Below are 27,346 nucleotides of genomic sequence, written 5' to 3'. Positions count from 1 at the left end.
TTAATTTTAAAATATTGTTTAGATAGAGATAGGGCCTTGCTATGTTGCCCAGGCTGGTCTCAAACTCCTAGCCTCAAGTGATCCTCCTGCCTCGGCCTCCAAAGTGCTGGGATAAGAAGTATGAGCCACTGCGCCCAGCAAGAAGCATAATTTGAACTATGTGACAGCTTCAAAGGGAGGCTGGAAATCACTGTCATGAAGTCTACATTGTGGGAGTGAAAGGATAGGCAGGCCCAGCCCACAGTGACCCCACAAGCACTCAGCCACCACCCCCACCCAACTCCGCAACCTTCAAGAAGGAAGCACTCAGATACCAACAGGACATATTTCAAATAGTTTAATTTTAAAAATATTCTATTCAGTGCTAAAATATGTCTTCACTCACTTGCCCATTTCCATTTTCTTAAACTTTTTTGAAACAAAAAATAAAATCACAAAGTTCAATTTAACATGCAGATTTCAAAGAAAAGGGAGCTTTCTAGAAACTGAGCTGAAGGGATACTGTGGGGGATGGGTACTGTGTCAGAACCTCAAATTCTTGCTGGGGCAGTTTGTGGCAAGAGGCAGGGATGTTGGAATGACAGGTACAGGTGAGAACAAAGAAAGCTGTGTGTGCGGACGTGTGTGCTGAGGGCAGGGGATGGGGACGGCGGCCACAAAGGACTGTCAGCAGCTAGGGTGCCCGTGAGAGGCAGGACCACCTCAGGCATGGGCGGAACTGGCAGGACAGCAAGAAATCTAGACAGACTCTCTGCCCTTGTGTGGAGAAAAGCCCTTCCCTTCCCTCCAATGTCTCTACCCAGTCCTTCTCCAACAGCAGCCTACAGGGCCCCCAGTCCTAGGGGAAAGTCCGGGAGTCTACAGTCTCCATTCAAGTTCAAGTAACCCGAGGCACTCTCTTCTAGAGGGTGCCTTCCACATCTCTCTCTTCTCGCAGAAGCTGCCAGCAGCTCTGTCCAGAGATTCTGGAGCAGAGACTGCTGCCTGGAGGTGACAGATGAATCTTGGGGTGGCCGATGCTCCAGCCAACTTGGGGTGCAAAAAAGACATGAGCGCTCCTCTTCTCGGGAGCAAGTAGACACAGGTGCCAGGGACGGGAAGATGATGCTACAGCCCCAAGTCCTACGCCAGCCTTCCAGCCCGGAAGGCTCATGTGTGCAGGCTCTCAACCCCAGTGCTTGCCCTTACCCCAGCAACGCAGCACGGCCAGAACCAGAATGCAATAAATAGAGGCAGGGCCAGGAGGCAGAGGGCCAGGACGGTGCTAGCTTTCTGAGGCCGTCTGCGGCACTGTGGGTTGGTCCACACAGAAGCGCTTCAGGGGTGGGGCACCTGAGTCTTCCTCTTCCTCGACGACCTAGGAGCAGGCAGAGCATGGAATGCCAGGGCCACCCCTCCCAACCAGAACCTTCCCACCACCTGAATTATAATGGGATGCCCACCCTGCTCCTTCCAGCAGATGATCAAACTTCCTCCCCTGCCTACAACCCGGGGACTCATTTCCAGTGCTGCAGATCCAAGCCCACATCCAGTCTTTCCTGGTTTTTTGACTTAGAAACTGGGAAGCCTGGCCAGCACAGTGGCTCACACCTGTAATCCCAGCACATTGGGAGGCTGAGATGGGCAGATCACTTGAGCTCAGGAGCTCGAGACCAGCCTGGCCAACATGGTGAAATCCCGTCTCTACTAAAAATATAAAAATTAGCCGGGTGTGGTGGTGGGCGCCTGTAATCCCAGTTACTCAGGAGCCTGAGACAGGAGAATCACCTGAACCCGGGAGGCAGTGGAGGCTGCAATGAGCCACGATTGTGCCACTGCACTCTAGTCTGGGCAACAGCGAGACCCTGCCTCAAACCAAACAAATGAAAAACTAGAAACCCCAAAGTGACTGCTTACCTGTGTCTCTAGTGGAACTGGTTCTTCCTTGGTGAGGGTGGGAGGTTCATCAGCCACTTCCGAGGAGGGCAGGGAGGGCTCTGAAAAGGCAGCAGGGTCGGCCTGAGGGCAGGGGTCCCCTGAGGCCTGGACCTGGGGAAGCTTCCTTAGAGCTGTGTGGAGGTGGCTTGGTGAGGAGGGGAGAATACTGGCCTGAGAAGCAAACATTCATTCAGGGCCCAGCTGGACCAGGTCACAGTCATGAATGGTGGAAGGGCAAAATACTGCTAGACTGCAGAGGGCCATCTCTGCTGGGCTGGAGATATCTGGAACCCACAAATCCGCTCATCTTGTCATCCTCCAGCCCAAACATTATGACTCTAACTCAATCTCCCAGTTTTCTGAGAGTTGCTATGAGGACTAGATGAAGTAATAAACACAGGAGCTAAGAACAGTGCATGCCAAATAGTAAGAACACAATAAATATTAACTACAATTGGCATTTCCCACGGAGAAACAAGTTCCATTTTGTAGTTGGCTGTTAACGGGTCACAGCACAGGAAAGCTAACAAGGGCCTAAGACACATCTATATATCCGTATTATAACAAGAAACCTGGGTTGGGCATGGCGGCTCACACCTAATCCCAGCTACTCTGGAGGCTGAGGTGGGAGGATTGCTTGAGCCCAGGAGTTCAAGACCAGCCTGGGCAACACAGTGAGACCCCATTTCTACAAAAAATTAAAAGATAGCCAGGCATGGTGGCACAGGCCTACAATCCTACTACTAGGGAGTCTGAGGCAAGAGGATCACTTGACCCCAGGAGTTCAAGACTACAGTGAGCTAGGATTCAGCCACTGCATTCTAGCCTAGGCAACAGAGCAGGACCCTATCTCTTTAAAAAAAAAAAAAAAGGAAAGGAAAAAAATTTAGCAGGATGTGATGCAGACAGCAAAAATGCCGAAGACAGAAGGACAAGTGACATTCATTCCAACAGTTACTAGACGGCCATGTGATCTTAGATAAGCAATTTAACCTTTCACTCTGTTTTTTTTTTTTTTTTGAGAGGGAGTCTGGCTCTGTCGCCCAGGCTGGAGTGCAGTGGCCGGATCTCAGCTCACTGCAAGCTCCGCCTCCCGGGTTTACGTCATTCTCCTGCCTCAGCCTCCCGAGTAGCTGGGACTACAGGCGCCCACCACCTCACCCGGCTAGTTTTTTTTTTTTTTGTATTTTTAGTACAGACGGGGTTTCACCGTATTAGCCAGGATGGTCTCGATCTCCTGACCTCGTGATCCGCCTGCCTCGGCCTCCCAAAGTGCTGGGATTACAGGCTTGAGCCACCGCGCCCGGCCTCACTCTGTTTTTTTTGAGATGGAGTCTAGGTCTGTCGCCAGGCTGGAGTGCAGTGGTGCAATCTCGGCTCACTGCAACCCCTGCCTCCTGGGTTCAAGTGATTCTCCTGCCTCAGCCTCCCGAGTAGCTGGGATTACAGGCATGTGCCACCACACCTGGCTAATTTTTGTATTTTTAGTAGAGATGGGGTTTCACCATGTTGGTCAAGCTGTTCTCTAACTCTTGACCTCAGGTGATCCACCCGCTTTGGCCTCCCCAAGTGCTGGGATTACAGACATGAGCCACCATGCCAGGCCTTTTATTTATTTTTTTTTTTTGAGATGGAGTCTCACTCTGTTGCCCAGACAAGAATGCACTGGTGTGATCCCAGCTCACTGCAACCTCTGCCTCTTAGGTTCAAGCGATTTTTCTGCCTCAGTCTCTGGAGCAGCTGGGATTACAGGCACGTGCCACCATGCCCAACTAAATTTTTTATGTTTTTAGCAGAGACAGGGTTTTGTCATGTTGGTCAGGCTGGTCTTGAACTCCTGGCCTCAAGTGACCCGCTCACCTAGACCTCCCAAAGTGCTGGGATTACAGGTGTGAGCCACCATGCCTGGCCCAATTTAACCTTTCTAAGCCTTGAATGTTCATTTTCCTCATCTGTAAAAGAAGACAATAGCTGCCACCTCACAGGATTTTTAAGAGAATTATACCAGGTGTCAAATACCCAAGTTCCTTCCACAGAGCCTGGCACTCAACTCTAAGGCTTGTTTTCTCCCTTCACTCTGTGAAAGGGGAAAATATAATCATTCCTCAAAATATCCCAAGCTGGTGAGAAAGGGCTTGGTGCCGCCTGGCTCTGAGGTACTCTCTCGAGCCTGTTACTCTAAAGATGAGACGCAACAAGAGCAGGAAGCAAGACCCTTCTAGGAAACTCATCCTGGGCCAACCACGACTCACCCTCCAGGATCTCCTGGCCCAGGGTTGGGGGCTGGGAGTCATCCGTGCGGAAGTCGGAAGTGTGTGCTGGGCTCAGGGACTCACTCTGCTGGGGGCTGGGGCTTGAGTTGGTGCTGCTATCCACCTTCAGCTGATAGACGTCAGACACAGAACTCTGGTTGCTGTTTTCATCTGAAAACCAAACAGAACAAAGGCAGCAGCTGAGTGTGGTCATTCTCCTCAAGAGGAACTCTGGACAGAGCCAAGAGCCTGGCATCACTTTAGGCAGTCAAGGATACAACTGAGCATAATAATCATTGTGCCCGGCCTACACGACATAGATTATAAGTACCAGAGCAGCCAGAATCTTTATGTTTATGCAACATTACACTTCGGGAAGGTCAGGATATGCTTATTAAACGCTTCTTTATTATCCACTGATTGCAGCTTGTGGAAGGGAGGGGTGTAGCTGTGTCTCTGGTCAGTACTTCTCAATCCTTCTCACATCACAAGATGTGTAGAAAATGACATTTGTCAGGCACCCTTGGGCATCTGAAGGAGGCTGGTGGTGTCTGAAGGTGGTGAGCTCAGGCTTCAGCTGCCTGACTGCCCCAAGGACTGATAGATTAGCACCTGGGAGTTCTGCCTGAAGGCTTAGTCATCACCAAATTTCAAAACTTAAGAGTTACTAGGCCGAGTGCGGTGGCTCACACCTGTAATCCCAGCACTTTGGGAGGCCAAGGTGGGCTGATCACTTGATGTCAGAAGTTCGAGACCAGCCTGGCCAACATGGTAAAACCCTGTCTCTACTGAAAATACAAAAATTAGCCGGGCATGATGGCACACGCCTGTAATTCCAGCTACTTGGGAGGCTGAGGTGGGAGAATCGCTTGAACCCGGGAGGTGGAGGTTGCAATGAGCTGAGATTGCATCACTGCACTCCAGCCTGAGTGACACAGCGAGACTCCGTCTCAAAAAATAAAAATAATAATAATTAAAAAAAAAAAAAAGAGTCACCAGTGCCTTCCTCTGCTGCACCTACAGCAGTCAGTCACCAAGGTATTTCTGCTCTGGTATCATTTATGCTCATTCCTTCCTCTTCTACTGCTTCAGTTCAAGCCTCCTCATCTCTAGCCTGGCCTCCTACAACAGCCACCTACCTCACTGCCCTGCCTCCAGTCTCATGTACCTTAAACTGAACTGCAAACCACTGCCAGAGAGACCTTTCTAAACCCTTCGACGCTCCACTGCTGCCTAAGGGAGAAATGTCATACCCAGTATTCTTTTTTTTTTTTTGAAACAAAATTTCGCTCGTTGCCCAGGCTGGAGTGCAATGGCGCGATCTCGGCTCAACACAACCTCTGCCTCCCGGGTTCAACCGATTCTCCTGCCTCAGCGTCCTGAGTAGCGGGGATTACAGGCTTGCGCCACTACGCCCAGATAATTTTGTGTTTTTATTAGAGACGGGGTTTTACCATGTTGGCCAGGCTGGTCTCGAACTGCTGACCTCAGGTGATCCGCCTACCTCAGCCTCCCAAAGTGCTGGGATTACAGGCATGAGCCACCATGCCCAGCACTTTTTTTTTTTTTTTTTTTTGAGACGGAGTCTGGCTCTGTCGCCCAGGCTGGAGTGCAGTGGCCGGATCTCAGCTCACTGCAAGCCCCGCCTCCCGGGTTCACGCCATTCTCCTGCCTCAGCCTCCCGAGTAGCTGGGAGTACAGGCGCCCGCCACCTCGCCTGGCTAGTTTTTTTTTGTATTTTAGTAGAGACGGGGTTTCACCGTGTTAGCCAGGATGGTCTCAATCTCCTGACCTCGTGATCCGCCCGTCTCGGCCTCCCAAAGTGCTGGGATTACAGGCTTGAGCCACCGCGCCCGGCCATACCCAGTACTTCTTAGGCTAGGCACGAGCTGGCCTTGTTGCAACATAGGAAGTCCTTTCTGATCTCTGGCCTCAGTGCCTGCTGTTCTCCCACAAGCATCCTCAGCTCCAGGCAGGCTGGACCCTTACCCAAAAGCTTCGTCATGCACGGGTGTTTCTGCCTAGCTATTCATACTTGGCTAGGCTGCCTTCTCATGTCCTGGAAAGCCCCAGACCTCCCAACACAGTCCCGACATCACTTCCTCCATGGAGCCCTGCCTCCCTGGCTCGCATGGGTGGAAATGACCAACCTCTCTTACTCTCCCATGATAGCCTGTGCACGCTTGCATTTACCATTTTGCACACGTGCGTCCTCCCGTGAGCCCCTGTGGACAGGCTCTGTGGCTCACTTGTCCTTGATTCCCCAGTGCAACGCACGGTACCTGCATACAGTTCATGGTATTTACTAAATGAAAAGGAGGAGATGGTGGCCAGACTGAGGAAATGGAGGTTCATATGTCTCCCAGAGCTTTCTGACTACTGAACACACATCGGTGTTCCCTTTCCAACAGTATATGGTTGACCTTGGTGGGGCCTGGGAAAGAGGTGGGGAAGGGATAACTACACGCTGGGTTAGCTCAAATCTGGTTTTGAAGAGAAAGTCATAAACTCACGCTAGTCTTGACTCCTACAAAGACCTTTAATACCCACACTAAAATGGAAGTAGCATTTTGTTACCAAATGAATAAAGCTGTCACTTTTGAACTTAAGCAAAACACCGTTCCTCCCTGAGCATCTGTTTCCTTAAATAGGGATGATAATAACTGCCTGGTTTATATCACAGGCTGATATATGGGTAAAAATGAGACAGTAAAGTAAAAGTGCTTCGTAGACAGTACCTAGCAGGTAAACGTAAAAGGCAGTATCATGACTACAGTGCTGACCCAGCCGGATTAGTTTAGGAGGCAGAACACGTCCTAACAGTGGGTAAGCAAAAGCTTCGGCTTTGGGTAGCCTTCTCTAAGCCACTGTCACAAAACATACAGTCTAGGCCAGGTGCAGTGGCTCTTGCTTGTACCTTGGAAGGCCAAGGCTGGGGGACTGCTTGAGGCCAGGAGTTCAAGGCCAGCCTGGGCAACATAGCCAGACTCTATCTCTACAAAAAATAAAAAATGAAGTACAATCTAAAAAAAAAAAAAAAAGCTTCTGATTCAGACAACCAGGACCTGACACGGAGTCTGTCACTTACAAGTTATGTAACTTCAGACATGTAACTTAACCTCTCTGAGCCTCAGTTTCCTTCACTGGAAAACGAGGATACCATTATCTATCTTGCAGTGTTACCGTGAAGTTTAAATGAAAAGATTTAGGTCAAGTGCCTAGCAAAATACCAGCGAAAAAGCAGGCGCTGAATTGATACACAGAATTCTTTTTTTTTTTTTGAGACAGAGTCTCTCTGCAGCCCAGGCTGGAGCGCAGTGGTGCGATCTCAGCTCACTGCAACCTCCACCTCCTGGGATCAAGCGATTCTCCTGTCTCAGCCCCGTGAGTAGCTGAGATTACAGGCGCGTGCCACCACGCTCAGCTAATTTGTTGTATTTTTAGTAGAGACTGGGTTTCACCATGTTGGCCAGGCTCGTCTTGAACTCCTGATCTCAGGTGACCTGCCCACCTCGGACTCCCAAAGCGCTGGGGTTACAGGCGTGAGTCACTGCACCCGGCCAATTCTTCTTATTGATGCGTTCATCCAAGTTTTTGTTCTCCTGCAAGGAAGACACAGAGATGCAACTCACCCTGGAATTCAAGAAGGAGAGAGGAATTGGCTGAGGCATCAGAGGGAAAGCCATTAGGTTCTCGGGCTGCTGAACTGTTCGATTTTGACTTTTCTTTCTAGAAAAGGAAAAAAAGAGGAATATGACAGAGCCAAGCAGGAGACTCACAGAGAGGGAGGAGGGTGCTATGTGACAGACCACAGAGGTCTGGATTAGGACTGAACAGGAAAAATGACAGCAGCATGAGAATCCAAGGACCCAAGGAAAAACAGAATCCTGGACAAGGCACTTCTCCTCAAGCCTCAGAAAAAATGAACCCTTCCAGCAGGAATATCATGAATCATAAGCAACAGGCAGATATATACACTTCAACTAGAACGTCCCATAGTATCCCTCTCCTGCCCTGATCAAACTGCTCAGGCAACCCTTCTCTATGCAAAAGGGCAAGAAATACAAAACACTCATTTGAAAAAGATTCCGGTTTCAGTAGCCGAGTGGGGAAAAAAGTGAGAGAAGGAACCTCGTGTAACGCAGACAGTAACAGGACAAATGGGCCCGGGCTAGCTCTATTCCTGATCCGTCAGCCTCATCCATTCAAAATGATCACCCCGGCCGGGCGCAGTGGCTCATGCCTATAATCCCAGAACTTTGGGAGGCCAAGATGGATGGATCACCTGAGGTCAGGAGTCCGAGACCAGCCTGGCCAACATTGTGAAACCCTGTCTCTACTAAAACTACTACAAAAAGCAGCCAAGTGTGGTGGCACGTGCCTGTAATCCTAGCTACTTGGGAGGCTGGGGCAGAAGAACTGCTGAAAGTGGAAGTTGCAGTTAACCAAGATGGCACCACTGCACTCCAGCATAGGCTACAGAGCGAGATTCCATCTAAAAAAAAATAAAAATAAAACCATAAATAAATAAATAATAAAAATACAAAAATTAGCCTGGCGTGGTGGCATGTGCCTGTAATTCCAGCTACTCTGGAGGCTGAGACAGGAGAATTGCTTGAACCTGTGGGGTGGAGGTTGCAGTGAGCCGAGATTCTGCCACTTTATAACAGCTTGGGCAAAAGAGCAAAACTCCGTCTCAAAAAGAAACAAACAAAAAAACTCAAAAAACAAAATGATCACCCCATGTCTATTTTTACCTATAACATTTGTTTCGAGAAAGATATAGGTTATAAGTGCAGGACAACCACAGTGGGCAGGTAAGCACCAGCTTGCAACAAGAAAGCCAAAGGGCCAGGCACAGTGGCTTATGCCTGTAATCCCAGCACTTGAGGAGGCTGAAGTGGGAGGATCGCTTGAGCCCAGGAGTTTGAGACCAGCCTGGGCAACATAGTAAGACCCCATCTCTACAAAAAATAAAAAATTAGCCACGTATGGTGGCACATGCCAATGGTCCCAGCTACTGAGAAGGCTGAGTTGGGAGGATTGCTTGAGCCTGAGAGTTCGAGGCTGCAGTGAGCTATGTGCACTCCAGCCTGGGCAACAGAGTTAGACCCTATCTCAAAAAAAAAAAAACAGCCCAGAGTAAATCCAAGCATATGAAAATGAGAGCATCCCAAAAGCCAAAAGTTTAAATCTGAGTAGCCTCAAATTTACCAGTTCATACTTTTTATACATTTCTGGTAGATGCATTGTATTAGTAACATAATTTTTGTTAATAACTCAATATTTTTGTTTGCTTTTTTTTGAGACGGAGTCTCGCTCTGTCACCCAGGCTGGAGTGCAGTGGCCGGATCTCAGCTCACTGCAAGCTCCGCCTCCCAGGTTCACGCCATTCTCCTGCCTCAGCCTCCCGAGTAGCTGGGACTACAGGTGCCCGCCACCACACTCGGCTAATTTTTTGTATTTTTTAGTAGAGACAGGGTTTCAGTGTGTTAGCCACGATGGTCTCAACCTCCTGACCTTGTGATCCATCTGCTTCAGCCTCCCAAAGTGCTGGGATTACAGGCGCGAGCCACTGCGCCCGGCCAATAACTCAATCTTACCTCTGGAGTAAATCAACTGCAGTTATGGGTCCCTGTGTCCTTTCCTTCATTTTTCAGATATAATTTCGATGTAATTGCAAACACTTTACTATTACATATATTACATAATTTTTTTTTTTTTAATTTGAAACAAGGTCTTGCTTTGTCACCCAGGTTAGAGTGTAGTGGCACAATCACGGCTCACTACAACCTCCGCCTCCCGGGCTCAAGTGATCCTCCTACCCCAGCCTTCCTGAGTAGCTGGGACCACATGTGCACATCACCACACCCAGCTAATTTTTGTAGAGACAGGATTTCATCATGTTGCCCAGGCTGGTCTCAAGCTGCTGACGTCAAGGGATCCACCTGCTTCAGCTCTCAAAGTGCTGGGATTACAAATGTGAGCCACTGTACCCCATCAACATTTTTAATGGTTGCTTAATATTTCCATGATTCATTTAATCACTTCCCAAATACTGGACATTTAGTTTTGCATCTTTTATTTCTATTCTTTTTTTTTTTTTTTTTTGGAACAGGGTCTTGCTGTGTCACCCAGACTGGAGTGCAGTGGTACAATCATAGCTCACTGCAGCCTTGAACCCCCAGGTGCAAGCGATCCTCCCACTTCAGCCTCCCAAGTAGCTGGGACCATATCCACATGCCACCATGCTGGCTAATTTTTATTTTATTTTATTTTTTGAGACTGAGTCTCACTCTGTCACCCAGGATGGAATGCAGTGGTGCCATCTCAGCTCACTGCAAGCTCCGCCTGCAGTGGAGTCACCCAGGATGGAGTGCAGTGGTGCAATCTCAGCTCACTGCAAGCTCCACTGCAAGGCCTCGGCCTCCCAAAGTGCTGGGATTATAGGTGTGAGCCATTGTGCCTGGTCTGATTCTTTTATGTTATTTTATCTTATCATATCTTATTTTATTATTTTATTTTGAGATGGAGTCTCGCTCTGTTGCCCAGGCTGATGTGCACTGGCTTAATCTTGGCTCACTGCAACCTCCGCCTCCCAGGTTCAAGCGATTCTTCTGCCTCAGCCTCCCAAGTAGCTGGGATTACAGGCATGTGCCACCATACCCAACTAATTTTTTGTATTTTTAGGTAGAGACAGGGTCTCACTATGTTGACCAGGCTGGTCTTGAACTCCTGACCTCAAGTGATACACCTGTCTCGGCCTCCCAAAGTGCCAGGATTACAGGCGTGAGCCACCACACCTACCATTACTTTTACAGGTTTTTTTTGGAGCCTCACTGCTTTCAAAAAGGACGTGGCAATGTATCTGATGCACAGTTTCATATAGCACTGACGCCAATTTTTGGGTTTATCATCACTTTTTTCTGATACCTCATTTATATTTAATAGTTCTGTGTTGTTGATACAAAATTTATATTCGCTACAGGGAATTCTGAAAATACAGAAAAAGAAAATCAACTATATGACTAGCCACAATATCAACATATATTTGTGTGAAAAAGGGTCACAATAGGCCGGGTGCGGTGGCTCACGCCTGTAATCGCAGCACTTTGGGAGGCCGAGGCAGGTAGATCACCTGAGGACCTGAGGTCAGGAGCTCAAGACCAGCCTGGCCAACATGGCGAAACCCCATCCCTACTAAAAATACAAAAATTACCCGGGCATGGTGGCAGCTGCCTGTAGTCCCAGCTACTCAAGAGGCTGAAGTAGAAGAATCACTTGAACCCAGGAGGTGGAGGCTGCAGTGAGCCAAGATCACGTCATTGCACTCCAGCCTGGGCGACAGAGCAAGACTGGCTCGAGAAAAAAAAAGAAAAAGAGTCTTAATACAGCATAAACTTGCTTCTCCTCCCCACTCACCATACTATAAACATTCTCCTAACCCAATGAATAATGCTACCAAAATCTCTCTCTTTTTTAAAAAAAGATGGGGTCTCGCTATGTTGCCCAGGCTGGAGTGCAGTGGCTGTTCACAGGCACCATCGTTGCACACTACAGCCTCCAGCTCCTGGGCTCAAGTGATTATCCTGTCTCAGCCTCCTGAGTAGCTGGGTCTATAGGACAGCATTACCATGCCCAGCGATAACATCTTTTATCACAGTTACAAGGCTTTACAAGGTATGGGTGCACAATCATTTAGTGAATTATGTACAATCATTTTTACTTTGCTTATAATTTTTATTATTTTTTTACTTTTTTGAGACAGGGTCTCACTCTATCCCCAAGGATGGAGTGCAGTGGCATGATTATAGTTCACTACAGTCTCAAACTCCTGGGCTCAAGCAGTTCTCCCACCTCAGCCTTCCAAGTAGCTGGGATTACAGGCATGTGGCACCACACCAGGCTAATTATTTTTTTGTAGAGACAACGTCTCACTGTGTTTCCCAAGGTGGTCCCAAATTCCTGGTGTCAAGAGATCCTCCCGAGTTCTGGGATTACAGGAGTGAGCCACTGCAACTGGCCTAATTTTTTTTTTTTTAACTTCTATTTTAAGTTCAGGGGTACATGTACAGGTTTGTTACATATGTTAACTTGTGTCGGGGGTTTGTTATACAGATTATTTCATCGCCCAGGTATTAAGTCTAGTACCCTAGTTATTTTTGCCGATCCTCTCCCTCCTCCTACCCTCCACCCAATAATTTTTAAATTAAATTAAATTTAATGTTTTGTAGAAACGATATCTTGCTACATTGCCCAGGCTGGTCTAGAACTCCTGACCTCAAGTGATCCTCCCACCTTGGCCCCCCAAAGTGCTGGAATTACAGGCATGAGTCACTGTATCTGGCCAAGCTTTTAAAAATATTATTATTATTATTTTTGAGACAGAGTCTCAATCTGTCGCCCAGGCTGGAATGCAGTGGCATGATCTTGGCTGATTGCAGCCTCAACCTCCTGGCTTCAAGTGATTCTCCAGCCTCGGCCTCCTGAATAACTGAGATTACAGATGGGTGCCACCACACCCAGCTAATTTTTGTATTTTGGTAGAGACAGGGTTTTGCCATGTTGGCCAGGCTGGTCTCGAACTCCTGACCTCAGGTGTTCCACCTGCCTCGACCTCCCAAAGTGCTGGGATTACAGGTGTGAGTCACCATGCCTGGCCTCAAGATTTTTAAATATTATGAATAATGCCATAACACTCAACATTGTAGAAGTACCTTGAATACAGCATATCTCTTGAAGATAAATTCCTAAAGGTAAAACTTCTATATTGAAGTCATAGGTATTTTGAAAGTGGATAGATATATATATACACATATGACTAATGTGACCTGTACAAAGTTGGTGCCAACTTACTGTCCCAGCAGCCATGTCCCACTCTCTCGTCTCCTTCATGGTGTTTTTCTCTTTTCCATTTTTCCTAAACTAACAAATCTATGCTAGAAGACGGCATACCACTATGGACCACCACAGGGGAGATACACTGATAGACCCTCAAGAGCCCAGTTCAGCCAACACAAGCCTGTGAGGAGCCCCCGGGAGGGATCAAGGGGGTTGAGTTGTGGGGAGCTGGAGGGAAAGGGGTTTTCTTTTTTTTTTTTTTTTTTTTGAGATGGAGTCTTGCTCTGTCGCCCAGGCTGGAGTGCAGTGGCGCGATCTTGGCTCACTACAAGCTCCACCTTATGGGTTCATGCCATTCTCCTGCCTTAGCCTCCCAAGTAGCTGGGATTACAGGTGCCCGCCACCATGCCCGGCTAATTTTTTGTATTTTTAGTAGAGATGGGGTTTCACCGTGCTAGCCAGGATGGTCTCGATCTCCTGACCTCATGATCTGCCCTCGTGATCCGCCCACCTCGGTCTCCCAAAGGGCTGGGATTACAGGCCTGAGCCACCACGCCTGGCCTGGTTTTCTTTTTTATGAGATAGAGTCTAACTCTGTTGCCAGGCTGGAGTGCAGTGGCGCGATCTCGGCTCACTGCAACCTCTGCCTCCCCAGGTTCAAGCGATTCTCCTGCCTCAGCCTCCCGAATGGCTGGAATTACATGTGCCTGCCACCATGCCTGGCTCATTTTTTGTATTTTTAGTAGAGATGGGGTTTCACCATGTTGGCCAGGCTGGTCTTGAACTCCTGACCTCAGCTAATCCAACCACCTCGGCCTCCCAAAATTCTGGGATTACAGGCGTGAGCCACCGCACTTGGCCAAGGGAAGGGGGTTTTTTAGCAGCATCTACTCCTATCTATACACAATGCCCAAGAGATTTAACTGCTTGGCCTTTGACTCCCGTGGGTAATGGCCTCACCAGAGCCAGGGCTGGATAGGGAATAAACAGTTGCTCCAGAACCATGCCCCATCAACTCCATGAGTTTGGCATCCTAGAACTTCTTGGGATGGCCGCTCTCAGATAAAGGCAGAGTCCGTAGGGTTGGTGCTAGGAGGTTTCCTGGAGCCAGAGACGACAGCAGAGAGCAAAAGGGAGAGGCTGAACCCTGAGGCTAACCTTGACCTCCTAAATTCATTTACAGAAAGGAAAACTACGGCTCAGGCTTCGGTCCTCCTAGTTATACATTACCAGCCAAAGCAACTGAGAGTCCCAAGGGAATAAAAGGTAAGAGAACAGATAAAACTCACCAGAGATTGGAGAAATACAGGTACCCTGATAAATAGAACAGTCTATACCAGAAGGAGCAGAAGAACTGAAATTAAACATAGATCTTCTCAGAAAGATACGGATAATATTGAAAAGTTGTTTTAGCCAGGGGTAGTGACTCATGTCTGTAATCCCAGCACTTTGGGAGGCCAAGGCAGGCAGATCACGTGAGGTCAGGAGTTCGAGACCAGCCTAGCCAACGTGGTGAAACCCATCTCTACTAAAAATAGAAAAAAATTAGCTGGGTATGGTGGCACATGCCTGTAATGCCAGTTACTCAGGAGGTTGAGGCAGGAGAATCATTTGAACCTGCAAGGTGGAGAGAAGATGCAGTGAGATGAGATCATGCCACTGCACTCCAGCCTGGGTGACACAGCGAGACTCTGTCTCAAAAAAAAAAAAAAAAAAAAAAAAAAGGTGTTTTGAGGAAGAACCAGTTGAGGCAATTTGTTATGAAAAATATAATTTGCAGCCGGGCGCGGTGGCTCAAGCCTGTAATCCCAGCACTTTGGGAGGCCGAGACAGGCGGATCACGAGGTCAGGAGATCGAGACCATCCTGGCTAACCCGGTGAAACCCCGTCTCTACTAAAAAATACAAAAAACTAGTCGGGTGAGGTGGCGGGCGCCTGTAGTCCCAGCTACTCGGGAGGCTGAAGCAGGAGAATGGCGTAAACCCAGGAGGCGGAGCTTGCAGTGAGCTGAGATCCGGCCACTGCACTCCAGTTTGGGCGACAAAGCAAGACTCCGTCTCAAAAAAATAAATAAATAAATAAAAATAATTTGCTCAAATAAAAATTAAGTGAACGAAATTAATTTAAATACATACAGCTAAATAAAAGATTAATAAGCAAAAACTGTGTTGAGAAACTCTGAATGCACCAGGAAAAGATGAGAAATGAAATGAATGAGAGAAAAGTTAAGAAATAAAGCCGGTTGCTGGGCGTGGTAGCTCACTCCTGTAATCCCAGCACTTTGGGAGGCAGAGGCGGGTGGATCACCTGAGGTCAGGAGTTCAAGACCAGCCTGACCAACATGGAGAAACTCCATCTCTACCAAAAATACAAAATTAGCTGGGCATGCTGGTGCAAGCACTACTCGGGAGGCTGAGGCAGGAGAATCACTGGAACCCGGTAGGTGGAGGTTGCGGTGAGCTGAGATTGTGCCTTGCACTCCAGCCTGGGCAACAAGAGCAAAACTCGTCAAGGAAGGAAGGAAGGAAGGAAGGAAGGGAGGGAGGGAGGGAGGGAGGGAGGGAGGGAAGGCAGGCAGGCAGGAAGGGAGGCAGGCAGGAAGGGAGGCAGGCAAGCAGTTGCATGGGTGCAGTGGCTCACACCTGTGATCCTAGCACTTTGGGAGGCCAAGGCAGAAGGATCGCTTGAGTTGAGTTTGAGACCAACCTGGGCAATACAGTGAGACCCTGTCTCTACAAATAATTTAAAAGTTTGCCGGGCGTGGTGGCACGTGCCTGTAGTCCCAGCTACTTGGGAGGTGGAGACATAAGTATTTCTTGAGCCCAGGAGTCGAGGCTACAGTGAAACATCATTGCACCACTGTACTCCAGCATGGGCTATGGAGTGAGACAGTCTCAAAAAAAAAACAAAAAACAAATAAACAAACGAAAAAAACATTTCAGGATATTTTAAGGGAATTCCTAGATTCCTAGGAGATCAAAGATAGAAGAAATGCTAAAGTTTCCAGGAAGCCAAGTGGATCACCTACAAAGACTCAAGAATGGGAATAACATCACATTTCTCAACAGCGACACTGGATATACAATTGAGTAATAGCTTCAAAGTGCAGAAAGAAAGTAATTTTGAACCTAGAATTTCATATACAGATAAAATCAATTTTAAACATGAAAGTGAAACAAAGATATTTTCAGAAAGTTTTCCCCACAGAAGCTCTCTTTGACAAAACTCTTGAAGGATGTACTCTAGCAAAAAGAAAAACAAATGTAGAAGAAAACAGTAAGAAGTCAGTGCATGAGGACGAGTACAGTGGCTCATGCCTGTAACGCCAGCACTTTGGGAGGCCGAGATGGGCAAATCACTTGAAATCAGGAGTTACAGACCAGCCTGGCCAATACGGTGAAACCCTTGTCTCTACTAAAAAAAATACAAAAATTAGGCTGGGTGTGGTGGCATGTACCTGTAGTTCCAGCTACCTGGGAGGCTAGGCACCAGAACTGCTTGCACCCAGGAGGCGGAGGCTGCAGTGAGCCAAGATTACATCACTGCACTCCAGCCTCAGAGTGACACCCTGTCTCAAAAAAAAAAAAAAAAAAAAAAAAAATGTAGGTGCATGAAATTTTAGGCAAGGCTGGGCGCAGTGGCTCACGCCCGTAATCCCAGCACTTTGGGAGGCGGAGGTGGGCAGATCACGAGGTCAGGAGATCGAGACCATCCTGGCCAACATGGTGAAACCCTGTCTCTACTAAAAATACAAAAATTAGCCAGGCGTGGTGGTGTGTGCCTGTAATCCCAGCTACTCTGGAGACTGAGGCAGGAGAATCGCTTGAACCCAGGAGGCGAAGGTTGCAGTGAGCTTAGATTGCACCACTGCACTCCAGCCTGAGCAACGGAGTGAGACTGTCTCGAAAAAACAAAACAAAATAAAGAAACAACAACAACAACAAAAATTAGCTGGATGTGGTGGCATGTGCCTGTAGTCCCAGCTACTCAGGAGGCTGAGGTGGGAGGATCACTTGAGCCCAGGAGACGAAGGTAGAAGTAAACCGAGATTATTTCACTGCATTCCAGTCTGGGCGACAGATTGAAATCCTGTCTTAAAAAATAATAATAACAATAAAAAACAAGCAGGCCGGGCATGGTGGTTCATGCCTGTAATCCCAGCACTTTGGCAGGCCAAGGCGGGTGGATCACCTGAGGTCGGGAGTTCAAGACCAGTCTGACCAACATGGAGAAACCCAGTCTCTATTAAAAATACAAAATTAGCCAGATATGGTGGCGCATGCCTGTAATCCCAGCTACTCGGGAGGCTGAGGTAGGAGAACCGCTTGAACCCACGAGGGGGAGGCTGCAGTGAGCCAAGACTGCACCATTGCACTCCAGCCTAAGCAAGAGAAGTGAAACTCTGTCTCAAAAAAAAAGAAAACTCTTGTTTCTGGTGGGAATATAAATTGGTACAACTACCATTTCAGAAAATAGTTTAGCATCAGCTAATATAGGTCAAAACATACATACCCTAAGACCCAGCCACTTCCCTTCCGAGAATATATCCTAGGAAAACTCATGTACATGCTTATGTGGGTTCTGAACAAGAATGCTCACAGGGGCATTGCTCCTATTAGCCCTAACTGTGGACAACCTCAATATCTACAGGAGAACCAGAAAAATAAACTACACTTAGCCATGTGATGAATATGCAGCAAAATACAACAGAGAGAGCAATGAAAAGGAATGGATAACTCCAAGGACAACATGGATGCATTTTATAAACATAATGCTGAGCAAAAGAAATTACGCTCAAAATGTTAGAGCCTGGTGCAGTGGCATATGTCTGTAATCCCAGCTATTTGGGAGGCTGAGATAAGATCGCTTGAGCCCAAAAGTTCAAATCCAGCCTGGGCCACAAAGGGAGACCCCCATCTCTAAAAAAGCAAAAAGGGGCCGGGCGCGGTGGCTCACACCTGTAATCCCAGCACTTTGGGAGGCCAAGGCAGGCGGATCACAAGGTCAGGAGATCGAGACCATCCTGGCTAACACAGTGAAACCCCGTCTCTACTAAAAAAGACAAAAAAATTAGCCGGGTGTGGTGGCGGGCGCCTGTAGTCCCAGCTACTAGGGAGGCTGAGGCAGGAGAATGGTGTGAATCCGGGAGGCGGAGCTTACAGTGAGCCGAGATCGCTCCACTGCACTCCAGCCTGGGCAACAGAACAAGACTCCGTCTCAAAAAAAAAAAAAAAAAAAAAAAAAGCAAAAAGGGTGGGCACGATGGCTCATGCCTATAATCCCACCACTTTGGGAGGTTGAGGTGGGAAGATCATTTGATCCCACGAATTTGAGATCTATCAGCCTAGGCTGATATAGCAAACTCCCATCTCTCCCCCCGCCAAAAAAAAAAAAAAAAGAAAAAGAAGAAGAAAGAAAAAAATATTAGCTGGGCACGATGGCACGTGCCTGTGGTTCCAGATTCTCAGGTGGCTGAGGTGGGAGGATTGTTTGAGCCTGGGAGGTCAAGGCTCCAGTGAGTGGAGATCATGACACTGCACTCCAGCCTGGGTGACATAGTGAGATTTTTGTCTGTGGGAAAAAAATCTCAAAAATAGTAATAAAGGAAAAACTGTTTATGAATGACTGGAGAGTGGTAAGAAAAGCAAAAGTAAGAGAGTGATTACCTTTAGAGGGGCAGGAGGAAGAGGATGGGAAGAGCTGCAGAGAGGTCTGCTGGGGTCTTGGCAAAGCTCTATGTTTTACACTGAGTGGTTCTCACAAGGGTGTTAACTTTATATTATTCATACACTGTACATTTGTTTTATATACTTCTCTGTTTTTTTTTTTTTTTTTTTTGAGACGGAGTCTCACGCTGTTGCCCAGGCTGGAGTGCAGTGGCGCGATCTCGGCTCACTGCAAGCTCCGCCTCCCGGGTTCCCGCCATTCTCCTGCCTCAGCCTCCTGAGTAGCTGGGACTACAGGCGCCCGCCACCGCGCCCGGCTAATTTTTTGTATTTTTAGTAGAGACGGGGTTTCACTGTGGTCTCGATCTCCTGACCTTGTGATCCGCCCGCCTCGGCCTCCCAAAGTGCTGGGATTACAGGCTTGAGCCACCGCGCCCGGCCTTCTCTGTATGTTTTATATTTGAAATTTTAAAAAACAATTAGAAAAAAAAGTTGGAAAAATAATCCGGGTATTTATCACCCAGAAAATACGTAGATAAAGGTACTCACAGCAAATAAGAAAATGCAATGCATGAGTCAAAGGTAATAATTCTACTTATATTTACAGATACATGGAGGGTTCTCAAAACAAGGTTGGGTCAGGCACGGTGGTTCATGCCTGTCATTCCAGCACTTTGGGAGGCCGAGGCGGGCAGATTACTTGAGGTCAGGAGTTCAGGACCAGCCTGGCCAACATGGTGAAACCCGTCTCTACTAAAAATACGAAAGTTAGCCAGGCATGGTGGCAGGCGCCTGTAATCCCAGCTACTCAGGAGACTGAGGCAGGAGAATCGCTTGAACCTGGGAGGTGGAGGTTGCAGTGAGCTGAGCTTGCACCATTGCACTCCGGCCTGGGTGACAGAGCGAGAGTCCATCTCAAAAAAAAAAAAAAAAAAAAAAAAAACCCAAAGAAAAAAACCACAGTTGAACCAAAGAGAATACAAAGAGCTTCTGGCAAAATGCTGTACATATGTAAGTTTTGTTTATTTTTTTTTTTTTTTTTTTTTTTTGAGACAGAGTCTCGCTCTGTCGCCCGGGCTGGAGTGCAGTGGCCGGATCTCAGCTCACTGCAAGCTCCGCCTCCCGGGTTCACGCCATTCTCCTGCCTCAGCCTCCCGAGTAGCTGGGACTACAGGCGCCCACCACCGCGCCCGGCTAATTTTTTGTATTTTTTAGTAGAGACGGGGTTTCACCGTGTTAACCAGGATGGTCTCGATCTCCTGACCTCGTGATCCGCCCGTCTCGGCCTCCCAAAGTGCTGGGATTACAGGCTTGAGCCACCGCGCCCGGCCGTAAGTTTTGTTTAAAAACAAAAATACACATATGAAAAAACGCTATGTATTTTTAAAGAATATGCAGGTATCCAAACAAAGATGAATCACAAAGGCCTACATCAGAATTAGAAAGATGTATATACACATGATACACTATAGTAGGGGGCTAATCGCATAACAGCAAGTCTCAGCAAACTTTTTCTTAAAGGGCTAGATGATAAATATTTTAGGTTTTATGGGCCATTAGGCCTTATGGCAACCACTCAATCTGTCATCGTAATTCAAAAGCACCACAGACAATAAGTGAATCAGTGGGTATAGTTATGTGTTTGGTTTTTTGTTTGTTTTGAGATGAGTCTCACACTGTTGCCCTAGGCTGGAGTGCAGTGGCGAGATCTCAGCTCACTGCAACCTCTGCCTTATAGGTTCAAGCGATTCTCCTTGCCTCAGCCTCCTAAGTAGCTGGGATTACAGGTGCCCACCAGCAAGCCCGGCTAATTTTTTTGTATTTTTAGTAGAGATGGGGGTTGCACTATGTTGGCCAAGCTGGTCTCAAACTCCCGACCTTAAGTGATCCGCCCACCTTGGCCTCCCAAAGTGCTGGAATTACAGGCATTGGCCACCACACCCAGCCAGTTATGTTCCAATAGAAATATACTGAAAAACGTAAGGAATACGCCAGGGTTTAGTTTGTCAAGCCCTAGAAAAGAGGCTTGAGTTAAGGGAAAGGAATAAAGAAGGAAAATAATAAAGAGAGGCCTTGCATGGACCAGTAACAGGGGTGCCTTGAAGTATTTTCCACTCAATTCTGGGAAAATAAATTCCTTTAATTAAGAGGCAATTAGGCCAGGTGCAGTGGCTCACACCTGTAATCCTAGCACTTTGGGAGGCTGAGGCAGGTGGATCACAAAGTCAGGAGTTCCAGACCAGCCTGACCAACATGGTAAAACCCCGTGTCTACTAAAAATACAAAAATCAGCTGGGTGTGGTGGCAGATGCCTGTAACCCCAGGTACTCGGGAGGCTGAGGCAGAGAACTGCTTGAACCTGGGAGGCAGAGGTTGCAGCGAGCCAAGATCACGCCACTGTACCCCAGCCTGGGCGACAGAGCAAGACTCCATCTCATAAAAAAAGAGGCAATCAAATAAAGAAATAAACAAAATGGTACCTTTTGATTTTCATCCACACTTACCTCCTTGCTGTCTGTCACAGGAACCCACTTAAATATCCTCAGGGACGTGTCACCCACAGTCACCCACTTCTTCTCCCTAAAAGAAAGACACTTCTTAGAACCGATAAAACAATGCAATGCGTTTTCTGCTCATCACTTGTGCTTTTCTACTACTCAGCAGATCATTCCTTCAATCTGGAATCCTTCTGAACTTCTTCTTGGTGAGGTATGGTAGCTCACACCTGTAATCCCAGGTGGGAGGCTAAGGCAGGAGGATCGCTCAAGCCTAGGAGTTTGAGAACAGTCTGGGCCATTTAGCGAGACCTCATCTCTAAAAAAAGATACAGGCCAGGCGCAGTGGCTAACACCTGTAATCCCAACATTTTGGGAGGCCAAGGTGGGCAGATCGCTTGAGGTCAGGAGTTTGAGACCATCCAGGTCAACATGGTGAAACCCCATCTCTACAAAAAAAAATACAAAAAGTAGCTGGGCGTGGTGGCATGTGCCGGTAATCCCAGTTTACTCGGGAGGCTAAGGTGGGAGGATCCCTTGAGTCCAGGAGGCAGAGGCTGCAGTAAACTGAGATCACGCCACCACACTCCAGCCTGGGCAACAGAGATCCTGTCTCAAAAAAAAAAAAAAAAAGATGTGGGACATAAGGCTGGAAGGTAGCACACACAGCACATATTGTTTTTTACTTGCATGTGAGTTACCTTGGGTGCTTTTCTCTTTACCAAATATATGAGTTCTATTACTACTTTCCTTTGTTTAAGTGAGACAGCGTCTTGTTCTGCCTCCCAGGCTGGAGTGAAGTGGCACAATCATAGCTCACTGCAGCCTCGACCTCCTGGGCTCAAGCAATCCTGCCACCTCAGCCTCTTGAGTAGCTGGGACTAGAGGCGCATGCCACCACACCCAGCTACATTTTTATTTTTATTTTATTTTTATTTTTTTTTCTTTTTTTTTTTGAGACGAGTCTCACTCTGTCACCCAGGCTGGAGTGCAGTGGCCGGATCTCAGCTCACTGCAAGCTCCGCCTCCCAGGTTCACGCCATTCTCCTGCCTCAGCCTCCCGAGTAGCTGGGACTACAGGCGTCCGCCACATTGCCCGGCTAGTTTTTTGTATTTTTTAGTAGAGACGGGGTTTCACCATGTTAGCCAGGATGGTCTCGATCTCCTGACCTCGTGATCCACCCGTCTCGGCCTCCCAAAGTGCTGGGATTACAGGCTTGAGCCACCGCGCCCGGCCTACATTTTTATTTTTTGTAGAGATGCGGGGGTCTTTGTTGCCCGCGCTGGTCTTGAACTCTTGGCCTCAAGCAATCTGCCCACCTCCGCCTCCCAAAATGCTGGGATTACAGGCGTGAGCCACTGCACCTGGCCTACTTAGTCTCCAGTTAAAGGTTCTTCCAAGGGACAGACAATCCCAGGAGAGACACCTGCTGCTGGGGGGTACGGCGTGGTGGGTGTGACAAGTTAGGATCCTTTCCCTTTCTGGGTTACTAAGACTGCATAAAGAAAAAGAAAACTAGTTTAAAGAAATTTTTTAAATTTCAACTTTGAAGTTCCAAAGCTTTGTAGAAATCCTTTTGTCTCCTGCTGTGTTCCAAAGGGGTAAAAATGGCAGAGTTTATCAGTCCGCTACATTCACGAAATAAGCAAAGGGACAAGAGGGATAAAAGTCTTGCACAAGGTCACTCTCTAAATGACTACAGACCCCCAACTATCCACACCAGATTAGAATGCCACTGTTCTGAGCTTGCCCACAGAGCACCTTCGAGGTCTGCAAACAAATGTGTGGAGGAGACAGAACAAAGGAAACGCTCTATTTTGTGTGTGTGTGTGTGTGTGTGTGATAGGCTCTACCCTCTGTCACCCAGGCTGGAGTGCAGTGGCGTGATCACCATGTGGCCTCAAAATCCCAGGCTCAGGTGAATCTCCCATCTCAGCCTCCCAAGTAGCTGGGACGATAGGCCACCATGCCCAGCTAATTGTTTGTATTTTTAGTAAGAACAGGGTTTCACCATGTTGCCCAGGTTGGTCTTGAACTCCTGGGCTCAAGCGATCCTCTTGCCTCAGCCTCCCAAAGTGCCGGGATTACAGGTGTGAGCCACCGTGCCCAGCCTCTCCTTCATTCCAAGAAGGTTATTCCCTAAGCATGCCAGGCAGAGAACGAATCTGCTTATTGTAAGGTCCACTGATACCTTAAGAGGTGCTTGCTGTCAGTAGGAACAAGGGCCAAATGCAGAGAACTGCTTTGTCACAGATCTGAACCAACTTCTCAAAGGGTCAAGTCCAAATGTGAAGTCACGAAAAAGCAAAAAAAGTAACTGCTGTTGTAATTGTTGATGTTGTTCAGCAAATGATGACGGCGGCTCACGCCTGTAATCCCAGCACTTTGGAAGGCTGAGGTGGGTGGATCACTTGAGCCCAGGAGTTCGAGACCAGCCTGGGCAACATGGTAAAATCCTGTCCTCACTAAAAATACAAAAATTAGCCGGGCATGGTGGCACACACCTGTAATCCCGACTACTCAGGAGGCTGAGGCGAAAGAATTACTTGAACCCCAGAGGCGGAGGCTGCAGTGAGTCAAGATCACACCACTGTACTCTAGCCTGGGCAACAGAGCAACACTGGGTCTCAAAAAAAAAAAAAAATGACATACTGGGAGTGTAAAGAGACTGTGATGTAACAGAAGGAATGAATTAAAGTCTTAGAAAATAACTAGAATTCCTGAACAGACCACTCCATTTTCTCATTTATTCAACCAATTAGTCTACAACAGGCTGTGCTAGGACCTGGCGATGCAGAGAACAAGATCCATGGTCCCTGCCCTCACAGACCCTGTCTTATATCTGGAAACAGACATGAATAGCTCAATTCAGGATTAGTCACTTAATTATTAGGTTTAACCATATCAAATTGCCATTTTTGTAGGTTAATTAGCCAAATACAGGAGACCAGATGCAGTGGCTCACATCTGTAATCCCAGCACTTTGGGAGGTCGAGGTGGGAGGACCACTTGAAGTCAGGAGTTCAAGACCAGCCTGGCCAACATGGTGAAACCCAGTCTCTACAAAAATACAAAAATTAGCTGGGTGTGGTGGTGTACACTTGCAATCAGCTACTCAGAAGGCTGAGGCAGAATTGCTTGAACCTGGGAAGCAGAGGTTGCAGTGAGCCAAGATTGCACCACTGCACTCCAACCTGGGTGACACAGCAAGACTCTGTCTAAAAAAAAAAACAAAACAGAAGTCAAATATAGGAAATGTCTTATGAGTCCATCTAATACAATCGTGGAAAGTTCTGTGAAGGGGACTTGATCTAGATTGGGAATCTCAAGTGGTGAACCTAAGGAAGCAACTTTTGAGCTGCGCTAGGAGTTAACTCAGCAAGAGGGAGGAGAAAAGAGAGGAAGAAGAATGCCAGGCGGCAGGAAGAGCAGAGTGACTTCACTGGAAAGACGGTGGGCATCCTGGGAAAGAGCCAGCCAAGTGAGGCAGGAAGGAAGGCCTTCTTCGGTATTTATCCTAAAAGCAAGAATGGAACCACTGAAGCATTACTAGGGGTGCTAGCATAAGATGCACATTTTATATATTTTTTACAGATGGGGTCTCGCTCTGTTGCCCAGGCTGGAGTGCCATGGTATGATCATAGTTCACTGCGGCCTCAACTCCTGGGCTCCAGCGATCCTCCCACCACAGCCTCCCAAATAAAGCTGTGCACTTTAAGATCACTCTGTAACTCGGAAGAGAGAAAAATAAAATCACTCGGTGACAATGAACAGATTGGGGAATGAGCAAGAGCAGCCGAGAGAGAAGGGAGGCTGGTACAGAGTTCCAGGTGACAGAGGACGGCCCTTCAGCCTAGCCTGCTAGGGGTGGGGGGTCAAAAATGGGGAGAAGAGAAGGGTGTGCCTGTTCTCAGGTTTCACCAAAATCTCGGAGGATTAAAGGTGGACGAGGAAAACCATGAATAAATTAAACTATTTGTACGGAAACCCAACTATATATGAAGCCCTCAGACATAGAAAGAGAAGGAACTTCCCTCTTGTGGGGAAATGGACAGATAAACACACAAATAAAGGTCAATGTACCAATGACCTTAAAGGGAGTAAAGGGTGAGGGGTGGGAGACGTTAAGGAAGGCTTCCTGGCGGGAGGTAATATCTACTTGAACTTTTAGTTTTTGTAGAGACCGGGTCTCACTATGTTGCCCAGGCTGGTCTCAAACTCCTGGCCTCAAGCGATCCGCCCGCCTCAGCCTCCCGAAGTACTGGGATTACATGCCTGAGCCACCTCACCTAGCCATACTTGGGTTTTTAATAATGGGTAGTAATTGGCTATACAAAAAACTTGACAAAGTTGGCTATGAAAGTTTAACGTGATGACTCTGACACACACCGACACAGTGTGTATCGGAGATCTGGATACAAAATAGGTGCTCAGGCCGGGCGCGGTGGCTCAAGCCTGTAATCCCAGCACTTTGGGAGGCCGAGACGGGTGGATCACGAGGTCAGGAGATCGAGACCATCCTGGCTAACACGGTGAAACCCCGTCTCTACTAAAAATACAAAACATTAGCCGGGCGAGGTGGCGGGCGCCTGTAGTTCCAGCTACTCGGGAGGCTGAGGCAGGAGAATGGCGTGAACCCGGGAGGCGGAGCTTGCAGTGAGCTGAGATCCGGCCATTGCACTCCAGCCTGGGCGGCAGAGCCAGACTCTGTCTCAAAAAAAAAAAAAAAAAAAAAAAAAAAAAAAAAAAAAAAAAAAACAAAATAGGTGCTCAACCGGCGTCTTCCATGCACATTTTAGACATGGGGTCTCTCGCCGTAGCCCAGGCTGGAGTGCCGTGGCACGATCATAGCTCACTGCAGCCTCCAACTCCTGGGTCCCAGCAATCCTCCCACCACAGCCTCCCAAGTAAGGACGTGCACTTTAAAAAGACCACTGCTACTTGGAAGCGAGAAAAATAAAATCACTCAGTGCAGACGATGAACGGGCTGGGTAATGAGCAAGAGCAGAACCAGAGAAATTAAAGGGAGGCTGGTACATAGTTTGCAAAGGACTCTCCTGACAGCCGTCAGGGCAGCAAGAGAAAATGCCTACCAAGCTCGCGGCGCAGGGGCCGGGTTCTGGGGGAAAGTGAGGGGTTTTCCTTTGGATGACACCAGGCTTCCTCCCTTTACAGACAAACCCATAAACTCACCCAACTTCAATGCCTGAATACGCAGAGCTCTCAGCCTGGCGGGTTGAAATCACTCCAGGGATACTCGCTATTATCAAGGGCCAGCTTGGAAACGCAGGCGGGGCCAAAACCCAGGAAGAGTGGAGGGCGGGCCCCCGGCTGGGCCGGGCGCTGGGACACCGAGGCCAGGCGGCCCCAGCACGGGCCGGAAGCCGGCATCCCCTCCCGGGCAGCGCGCGACCGCAGCCGCAGCAGGTGGGCGGGCCCGCGAACTGGGCGGCCCGCTGATTGGCCGCGGCCGGCGCGCCCTCTGACCTCACGCCGACGCCAGCGGCGCCCTCCTCCCGCCTTCTCCCGCGTCCCCCTCCCCCAGCGCCGGCCGGTCGGCTCCCACCCGACTCGCCAGTCCCGCGCTCCTCAGGGCCTGGACCCGCGACCCCCGCCAGCCCCCTAACCTCCGGCCCCTCACCATTTCCGCACTTTCTCGATGGCCGCCATCACCTTCTTGATGTCGTCTTTGGCCCGGCTGCGGGTCTCCGCCCGGACCGACCGGCCCGACATGGCGGCGGCGGGAGCGGCGGGGGCCAGGGCACTGCTCCCAAGACACCGGGTATCGCGCGCCTCACGCGCCGCCGCCCCCGCCCGCCGCCGCCGCCGCCGCCGCCGCCGCCGCAGCGTCACCGCGGCCGTCGCCCCCTCTGTGCGCGCGTGCGCGAGGAAGCGCGCGCACCCGCCCGCCCCTTGGGGCTCGCGGCCTCAGCGCGCCTGCGCGCCCCGCCCGGGGCGTCCCTCCTGAGCGCCCCGGGAGTCCCCTGAGCCCCCACCCGGGCCGCGGTGCGAGGCGGGCCGGGCGCACGTGCTGTAGTCAGGGCGAGGTGTGAGGTGCTGCCGGTGGGCAACTGATTCTTTTCCCTGGGAGTTTGGAGGTCGGCTCCCTGCTCTGGCCAGCGTGTTAGGGACCTGACCCTGTGGAACCGCGCTCCTGCGCTGTCTCTGTCCTCC

At 48.8% G+C, this 27,346-nt stretch overlaps 2 protein-coding genes across 4 annotated transcripts in view; one reads left to right on the top strand and one right to left on the bottom strand.

Annotated features, from left to right (window-relative positions):
• BUD23 (BUD23 rRNA methyltransferase and ribosome maturation factor) overlaps positions 1-27,346 on the top strand; it is a 206,783-nt gene that overhangs the window by 33,809 nt on the left and 145,628 nt on the right. The window lies entirely within an intron of this gene.
• On the bottom strand, positions 323-27,346 carry BCL7B (BAF chromatin remodeling complex subunit BCL7B). Of its 3 annotated transcripts, none has more exons than XM_050783856.1 (6): positions 26,814-27,346; positions 21,181-21,256; positions 7,802-7,898; positions 4,170-4,340; positions 1,897-1,976; positions 323-1,357 (listed from the first exon to the last, which is right to left on the bottom strand). In XM_050783856.1, the coding sequence occupies exons 1-6, from the start codon at positions 26,903-26,905 to the stop codon at positions 1,265-1,267; spliced, it is 609 nt and encodes a 202-aa protein (XP_050639813.1). In that variant the 5' UTR covers positions 26,906-27,346; the 3' UTR covers positions 323-1,264. The 3 variants fall into 3 exon arrangements, with proteins under 3 accessions (XP_050639813.1, XP_050639812.1, XP_050639814.1); XM_050783855.1 differs by having other exon boundaries at positions 1,897-2,048; positions 26,814-27,094; XM_050783857.1 differs by lacking the exon at positions 323-1,357 and having other exon boundaries at positions 1,900-2,088; positions 26,814-27,094.

The sequence above is a fragment of the Macaca thibetana genome, chromosome 3, assembly GCF_024542745.1.
Source record: "Macaca thibetana thibetana isolate TM-01 chromosome 3, ASM2454274v1, whole genome shotgun sequence".
Classification (NCBI taxonomy): domain Eukaryota; kingdom Metazoa; phylum Chordata; class Mammalia; order Primates; family Cercopithecidae; genus Macaca; species Macaca thibetana.
This window is presented reverse-complemented; position numbering and strand designations above follow the sequence as displayed.